Source organism: Haliotis rubra, unplaced genomic scaffold, assembly GCF_003918875.1.
Source record: "Haliotis rubra isolate DU_JTF1 unplaced genomic scaffold, ASM391887v1 Scf1288, whole genome shotgun sequence".
Taxonomy (NCBI): domain Eukaryota; kingdom Metazoa; phylum Mollusca; class Gastropoda; order Lepetellida; family Haliotidae; genus Haliotis; species Haliotis rubra.
Window position 1 is genome coordinate 159646 of NW_025765212.1, and position 9611 is coordinate 169256.

Consider the following 9611-nt stretch of genomic DNA (forward strand, 5'->3'; position numbering starts at 1 on the left):
ACCAGGTTCTGTGCCATATATGCTCCAAAGAGTTAAGATTGGGAGCTAATTCAATCGTGAGATATGTCAGGGGGTGCTTGACTAAGTTGTCTATGTATATATTAGGAAAAGTTGCAATGCATACTTCTTTTTTACAAAGCATATCACGAATAAAAGGGATATTGAAAGGTATATGGAAATGTCAGAAGAAGCACCAACCTGGATGTGCTACTGGAAGTTCTTAGGTCTCCATCTTTGGAATAAGGTGGTAGATTGCTTACATGTCTCACAAGGCTTTCACAGTAGAGGGTAAGTCCTAGGAAATTATGTGTACCTGAAATAAAAACGTAACAACGGTAAAACCCTTTTAATTGTGACATGTAATTCCTCTATAAGTTTGCACAATGGTCTAAACGTGATTTACTAGCAAACATGCTCATTCAAACTAAAACGTCCAATGAATTCCTCCCCGAGAAACAACTGCAACAACAATAGCATTACGTTGTAATAATCATAGTCTAAGAGACGAAACTGGGTTCATAACATGAATAATATAGATCTTATATTTTATGTTTCGACTTGGATTTGGCTCTGCATGAGAGTCACAAACAGTAAGTAGTAAAGAATCTTTTATCGCGGAACTTATGACAAGATTAAAATGTTCGTTTGAACAGGACAGGCACCCCTCTCTTTTCAGCAGTTCTTAAACCAGAAATTATACTTTCTTTAAAGGTACCTTTGGAACGGAATTATATCTCAAACGATTAACAATTGTAAAAGTCCGCGTGGCCATGGTGCAATTTCGTTGCAGTTCCAATGGACTCAAAATAGAGGCAGATATGTTAATATTCTTGTAGATAAAAGGGTGTGCACTGTGTGTAATGAAGGTTACATCGAAGATGAAAACCATTTTTGATGGTTTGTGTTCGGTATAAAACACTGCGTGAGAAGTACATATCTACTAAATTTATATCATACCCTACGCGAGATAAATATAACATGCTTTTGGCATCAACGGATGTTAATGTCGAAAGAAAGCTGGCCATGTATATATATTATGCAAACTGTTCCAAAACAGTGTGTGTGTGTGTAACCTGTGTGTTACAGGGATGAAATTCTGCGTGCGTGCGTGCGTGCAATATGTGCGTGTGTCTAACCCAAAAACGTGCAACAACTGTGTGTGTGTGTGTCCACGCCAAACTGGCCACAGTGTCCTGTTGCGTGTGCGTGTGCGTTGATGTGTGTGTATGGGCCGGGGGCCTACATTCACTGACTAATAGTCTAATTTATCACTTCACAGCTGTATTAATCTCCGAACTAGATCTGGTTCTGAACCTTTAATCCGCTTCTTTCCCGAATCAGAAAAGGGAGGTAATCTGTCCGAAGGCCAGCCCGATTCCTTGTTTTTCCGAGCAACCATTTCCTTCATCACAGGAGGCCAGTCTCCGTCCACGTATATAGGGTGGCTGAACATCCCGTCATAGAACTCTGTTGACCTTGCCGCTGCATCTACACCAGAGATGTCCAGGGGATCTCTGGGTTCCTCACAGATGTAGCTGAGAGTTATCCCGACCTTTCCTTAAATGAACAGTGAGGGCGTTTAGTTTTAAGTCACTTTTGAAATAATCCAGTAATATCACGGTGGGGGACCCCAGAAAAGCCTTGACACATTCTACCCATGTCGGGAATCGAACCCGGGTCTTCGGCGTGACAAGCGAACGCTTTAACAACTGGGCTACCTTTAAATGAGGAACATACACGAACTGTGACAGTGTCATTCCTTTTGGATGAATATTTTTCTTTGTCTGTTTTGTTTAACATTACTCTGTGCAATATTGCAGCTATATGGCGACGTTCTATAAATAATCGTATCTAGACCAGACAATCCAGTGATCAACAGCATGAACATCGATCTACGCAATTGGGATACGATGAAATGGTGTCAACCAAGCCAGCAACCCGATCCTGTTCTAACCCGGATCTTAACGGGTTTGCAAACTTTTCGGCTTCAATAGAGTCAGTGTTCTATTGTTGTGATAAATACGGTATCAAGTAAAACGTAAAATTATTTTTAACATGTTCATGTATGTAGTACAGCATAGACTCGCCTTCTTGTGTTGATCTGTATGTGTTATTGTAAAGGTGGAACGCTTCAGCGTGGGCTAAGACAAGGTTCCGCGCTGAGACATACTGTCTCTCTGTCAGATTCCAAGTTGGAGGCGAAACTTGTCCTACTCCATAGCTGTTGATTGCACTCACAGCTGGCTGATGCAGGGTGATCCACAAGGGCACCTTAATGTAGAACACACAAAACATATTGTCAGTGTAATACAGAACAATTCGATTGACATTGCTGATGCTTACAGATTTTGTTTTGTTTAACTCAGCACTCAGCAACGACGGCTGTCGATAAATTATCGAGTCTGTACAAGACATTTCAGTAATCAACCTCATGAGCATCGATCTACGTTATTGGGATACGATGTCAGCGAGTCTGACCACCCGATCGCCTCTCACGACAAGTATGGGTTACTGAAGACCAATTCTTACCCGGATCTTCACGAACATCATGCACAATAAGAGTTAGAACCGTTCGCAGCATCAAGTGCGCCATGTCCTCTCACACATCTGCCTCATGAAATCAAACCCAGATCTTCACGGATATTATTTATTAGGAATACAATATCATGATGTAATAACCAAAATATATCACTCACACTGTTACCAAATTCCTTAAAACATAAGTCAGCGTAGTCCCTAAACCAGTACACAAAGTCTTCATTCAGGAATCCTCCCTTGTCTTCCAAGGCCTGTGGGAGGTCCCAGTCGAAGATGGTGACCATGGGTTTGATGTCGTTCCTGAGCAGTTCAGCGATGAGGTTGTGGTAGTAATTGATGCCTTCCCGGTTTCTTCCTCCAGAGAGAGTACCGTTGGGAAGAACTTGGGTCCAGGAGATCGAGAAACGGTAGTGGGATACCTACAATGCGAAATCGTCATCAGTTAATTGCTGTTCCTTATCATCTTCTTTTCCAGTTGAGGGATGATTCCCTTAAAGAAATCTGAGCCCAGGCAATAATGAAGTGATAGACTGAATTATGAAAGGTGTATGTATACCTCTTGAGACCATGGAGAGTATTGTAATGTCTTTGAGGGCATTATAGAAGTCTGGGCAGGAAAACAATACATGGATGAAGAACTTCTTTATTGCAGTGAGAGCGATGTTTCGGTGTTGGTTCTAACACCGTAATCAAGCCAGTTAAAATACATTAGGCATTAGGCATTAGGACTGCAATGATTTGGGGAAGCCAGTTAACTACACGTTGCTTTAGATAGAAACGCTAACAGGTGCAGTCTGCAGTTTTCACAAAGGGATTACGACTGATTGGAATGTATGTGCTACTGTAGTACTGTTGTTGATATAGCTTCCAAACGTTTGGCCAGAACAGAAACAGACTCCACCAAATCAGACAAAGACCTCACGTTCCTAAATTAGAAATGTGCAAGGGAATAGATGGTTTTGTTTTGAGTAATATTCTCAGACAAAAAACGGTTTCCAAAAACTCTTAACAATATTTCAGATTTCAAGAAGCAAAACCTTCTGTTTCCTTTACTAACAACAATTCATATTCCATGAATGTAAATAAGGTAACGAATTGAGGTATATCCGAATGCATGCCAAATAAGGGACGCATGGCTGCCAAGAAGCATATCACTTACAGGTCATATAATCAGGTGATTCAGCTATTGTTGATAACGTAAGTGAGTGAGTGAGTTTGGTTTTACACCGCTTTTAGCAATATTCCAGAAATTGCGCAGCAGGGACACTGGAAACGGGCTTAACAGTTTTACCCACGTGGGGAATCGAACCCTGGTCTTCGGCGTGACGAGCGAACGCTTTAACCACTATGCTACCCAACCGCCCCTGTTGATAACGACCTTCCTTAGTTATCCTGATCTCGTGAGCAGCCTCCTACCAAATGAGATAACAGCTGTTCAGGCATATTGTCGAAGCGAGGAGCCAGAAAATCGCCCAAAAGACAGGAGGCCCCTATCGATTATGTTACGTCAGTGCATAATATTGTCATTTGAAGAATGCAAAACTGAAAAGAGAACAATCTACCTTGTTATAACTTTAATAACTCCGCTCTAATTTGGACTGAGATGCTTCAGTATTTTGAATCCCGTATTACACTGTCAATAATTGATTTCCAATTTGGAAAACGTGTTAACAGAACATTCACGAAACAGTCAAAGGAAATGCTTGTAATAGCCAACTGTTTTTCATGAGAATGCATTTCCAAAGCCATGTAAACAGCAAATGCCTCATATACGACGCCCATGTTTATATCCCCAGTTATCTAAACGCAGTAACATTAGCTTTCCTCGGCAGGCATGCTTTGGGAGACCATACTTCCGCAAAATAGAGTTATATTGATTGCATTAAGCTATGAAACACTTGAAAGTACACTGCTGTGGACGTACACCCCATCTTCTTCATATTTACATCGTACATATTTATGAAGTTAAGACAACCACATTACTTTTTATCATGCTGGCATGTCAATAACACACCTTGATACCTTAAACAATTGAGGTATTTATTTATACATTCATATAGCTTTGTCGGACAAGATACCAGCCATTCTGAATAACTAAAAGCGACCGAAAGGCATCCATAACAGTCGCTAAAATTAGGCTGAGAAAATAGTCGATGAGACGTTAAATGGTAACTCTATATATTTATGAAATCGCGATAGAGTCGATTACACAATTCCGACTTCATATTGAGCATATGTTTATGGGGTGAGTGAATGAGTTTTGTTGTACGCCGCTTTTAGCGATATTCTAGCAATATCACGTTGGGGGACACAAGAAATGGGCCTAGCACATTGTACCCATATGGGGAATCGAACCCGGGAATCACCAAGTGAGCGTATCCTGTCCCATCGGTGGCACCGTTCATGAACATATGCAAAAGCTGGTCAATTGTTCATATGAACAAATCGAGAAATAGGGAATTCATCTTTCCGAATCTGAAAGGGCCTGTGATTGTATATTTGAAATATTAATTATGCCTCCGAAAAGAATGGTGTAGAGGACTGCCCTCGGGTTTAACCAAACAAAAACTTTTAGTGTTTAAGTCAAGTCAAAGGTGTTTTATTGTGTCAAAGGCCATCAGCCCATATACAAGTTTACATAAATACACTGGTTGAGAATATACCGATTAGAAGATACAGTGGAAATGATAGTAACAATTGGTGGTAATAAGGAGGACGTTTTAGAGTAAGGTAAATCTGAAATCCCATTCAACAAGTTATTTCTTAGGTCCATTCCAGGTTTTACAAATAGAGATAATTTAAATATTACATTGGCATCATTCGATGACAAAATAGAAACAAACCCTATTCTACTCATCTTAGATGAGAAACGTTCTGGTATATATACTATCCAAAAAAAAGTAACGCATAGGCGTTTTGTATTTTTTTAAATCTATTAATTACCTTTTGTGTTCAAACAATCGTCAAAATATGTAACAAAAGTGTTGATAACATGATTTTACACAATTGCAGAAGTAAAAAATCGACTTTACCTGAAAATGTTGATTTTGATGAGATTTCGTACAAGAATTAAAAAGGCATCGCCACAAAGCAACCGAAATCACCTTCCAGTTGAAATTGTGCAACAAAGAGCATGCACTGTCTGGCTATAAAAATCCAGATTACTTTCGGAAATTGGCATTCGTTTTGAAGGAGTTTCAAGGTCAAATCACTACGCTACGTCTTGACTTTGCGACGATATCACGGAACATCGCCATTGAAAGAATGCACGCTTGACGGGATTACTCCATCTTCTGTTGCCCCATCCGGCATCTGAATGTGAGTCTGAGCACAGCACGATATCACGGCTTGCAGCTGTACGGAACAGGTTGAGAGAGATTGGACTGAGAGCCAGGAGACCCGACGTCGGGACCGTGCTACGTCGCCACCATCGCGCTCAACGTCTCCGTTATCTAACATGATCCACTTGATTGTATAGACATTTCCTTCTTCTATACCGATGAATAATTTCATGTACTAAAGTCTATTTGTGGACGAGTTATACATTTTGAAAATGCAGCATTTTCGCAACAGATTTCTGGCCTATGTGTTTCTTTTTGGGATAGTATATATTTAGTTCGTATTTCTGCATAATAAGGACATTCAAAGGTAAAATGTATTTCGTCTTCTATAGCAGAGTTACATAATGGACAAATTCTTTGTATTCTTTCAAGTGATATATTCCGTCCATAATTAATCATTAGTTTTGACAAGCCAAGTCTGTATTCAATATATATATTTCTTAGGTTACTATTTGTTAAAACTAATAAATATATTTTTCTGGCTTTAATAAAGCTTTCAACGTTTTGTACAGATCATAACGTGAACTGTTTTCTAATTTGGATTGACATCCTTGATAGAACATATTTATTGCTACTTTACGAAAATCATTTAGAAATAAATATAGATTTCATTGGCATAATGTCTTGCGATCTGGACACTCACTTCACAGAACAAATAAAAAGACTGTACGTATCAACACGTACGCACGGAGCAGAAGATTTTAAAGCTGCTCATAGCTATTTTACAAGTCAAAACAATGATAGATACGAACAGCCCCTCGATCTATACACTCTCTTTCGAGCTGCTTTGTTTGTTAAAATGTCCCACGAAAATTGCACACTGCCTTTTGAACACCAGCGAATGAACAAGCCCCTACTCCATGGCGGTTGATGATATCATTATTCTGGCCAAACAGAATATATTCTCAGCTCCTGTCTACGAGATCCGAATGGTATCACCATGATGGAATAAATATAATTTTGAACATGTTTCGTAAATCAAATTATTTTTTCAATTGGCTGAAAATTCGAGTTTCAGGACACTTCGATATTTTGTAATTTCCAATAATTACTCGTACATATCCAGCTTATTTAAAAAGTCGAAATTTCGAAAAGAAATCTGGTCAGTTTGATCATTAATGCGAACAAAGGGAAGGCTTTAACGTTACCCCCAACTCTTTCAGCATGTTGATGTCGTCGTTGTACTTGCCAGGTGTGTGGGAGGACACATCACTCGGGGTGTGACCTGTACGGAATAATACATACAGGATATTTAATTCCAAAACTCCTTGTTTGGCATAATACATATATGGTATTGAATGCTAAAACTCCTTGTTTGGCATAACACACACAGGGTATTAAATGCTAAAACCCCTTGTTTGGCATAATGCATATAGGGTATTGAATGCTAAAACTCCTTGTTTGGCATAATACCCACAGGGTATTAAAGGCTAAAACCCTTGGCATAATACATATAGGGTATTGAATGTTTAAACTCCTTGTCTGGCATAATGCATATAGGGTATTGAATGCTAAAACTCCTTGCCTGGCATAATGCATATAGGGTATTCAATGCTAAAACGCCTTGCTTGGAATAACACATACAGGACTAAAAACAGGGCTAAAAATCCTTGCCATAGATTTAGATGCCCAAGCTGTCTTTCCTCGATACCAAAACTTCCTGTGAGTACCGTGTATGACGTACTTGAGGCTGAGTTAACTGGAAGTTCGTGATAACCAGGTTCCGTTTAAGAGGACCAAGTTAAATCTCCAATGTGTGATGAAGACAGGGCACCTATTTTCATAGGTAGTGGGTAAATGTTGGTAAACGTTGCAGTAATTCTTACTTTAAAGTAATCCAGTTTAACCTTTAACAAACCAGTGACTTCATCCTTTGAAATATCGAAGCACTAGGCTAGGCCATGAATGATTTGGAAACGTCCAAGACCATTCGAGTCCAAGAGCCTTACCACCCTCTTTACCCAAATAGCATTTTTTTAAGGAATTAGATTAGACACCAAATACCACAATGGTTGGTAATATATCGTATACAGCTGGTGTTTGTTTTACATATTATGTTTTACATATTATCAATATATTTTTAAATTAAACATTTTAAAAATATAATTTGATATTGTTGATGCACAAGGATGTAAACTTACCATTTTCTTGCACAGCTTTAGCCAATTCTTCTGCGCCCCAAACAAATGTTTGCAGGAAATTGTCCAAAATAATAGCCATCGTCCCCGTGCCATTAACACAATAGGACAGGCAGGAGATCCAGATGAGAAGAGACAAACACACCATATTGAAGGCATTAGGAATTTCAATCTGAAAGATTAATTGTTCTACCTGTTGAAAGACACACGAAAAATGACCAATCTCCTCATGTTTATACAACGTTTCAATTCCAACAACATGTCAACCGCGACAGGCCTGACAGTATGAACATCGTTCCGGTTGCGTTGATATGAAAAGATGTGTTCATGAATGACTGATTTATGAGATCAGCAGGTTGTGCTGTACTGTTAACCTGTTTGTAATATTTACTGAAATATTCCGCTATAGGTCATCATAGAAATGTTTAATTAAAAACATGTTCGATAGTGCAATGTATTGATAATATACGGTTACTAACACATGGAATTATATGTTCACAACTGAAGGTTATATTGTCATTTGTTGTTTTATTTTTTTACATTTTTTACATTTCAGATACAATATGGGTAAAGTGTAATGAATGAATAAATGAATATTGTTTTATGCTACATCACCCCTTACAGTTTCTTGTTGTGAGGTATAAAGTAAAACGAAATAAGATTGCAATATAAATCATTATGCATATGAAATTGTATTGCATTTCATGCACGTTGTTTCAGTATCTGGTGCGGTGGGGTAGCCATGTGGCTAAAGCGTTCGATCGTTATGCCAACGGCCCGGGTTCGATTCCCGACATGGGTACAATGTGTGAAGCCCATTGCTGGTGTCCGCAGCCGTGATATTGCTGGAATATTGCTAAAGCAGCGTAAAACCGCTCACTCACTCACTGTTTCATTATCTGGTTTGCCTGGCCAGACTCGATCATCAACGTGAAGTCGGTAAATATTAAAGATTACTGAGTTGGACGCCATTGGGTGACTCACTCTTCTGGGGACTAACGTGTGTACGTCTATTTGACTGGGAACGCCGCTTTTAGCAAAAGTCACGGCGGGGTACGTCTATTTCTGAGCCAACGTCGTCTATTCTGAGGTTGCACATGTACATTGTTGTGTCCAGACGATCACAATAATGTAAATATGAAACCACTAAATTAATATATATTTATTGATATCCTGATATTGATATTTTTTTTTAATAGATAATGCAGCTATTGAAATTCCAATAATAAATCTAAAAATCCAATTTGCTATAAACTCAATATCATTAATGAAACACCCAGTCCCTGTTGTTCAATTATTATCCTTTACTGGTCGTTGCTTGATCACTTCAATATGGTACTTATTACAAAGTGCTTACTTTGGGGTTGAGTGGAAGTCTTTAAACCAAATGTGTATATTGTATATTCATACAACAGTGTAATCAGTGTTTAAACTATAAGAGACAAAACCAGTTCAATAACCAAGTAAATGAAGAGTCCGTTGTAACTACATATCATCGGCGTAGTGTGATGAATCACAATGATATATAGTGACAGGTGTTTAACGTTGTGAATGTGTTAGCGAACCTTGCCACAGAGGTGGGACCCGTTACCAT

General features: G+C 38.9%; 1 protein-coding gene across 1 annotated transcript in view; it reads right to left on the reverse strand.

The window, feature by feature from the left end:
* The window catches only part of LOC124266902 (lactase-phlorizin hydrolase-like), a 32363-nt gene extending 24198 nt beyond the window's left edge, over positions 1-8165 (reverse strand). The window contains exons 1-5 of the mRNA XM_046701740.1: positions 8021-8165; positions 7028-7104; positions 2697-2957; positions 2088-2271; positions 1315-1557 (exon numbers count right to left, since the gene is read on the reverse strand). Coding sequence (XP_046557696.1) covers positions 1315-1557; positions 2088-2271; positions 2697-2957; positions 7028-7104; positions 8021-8165 — 910 coding nt within the window. The remainder of the gene's footprint in view (positions 1-1314; positions 1558-2087; positions 2272-2696; positions 2958-7027; positions 7105-8020) is intronic.
* Between the last annotated feature and the right edge of the window lie 1446 nt (positions 8166-9611).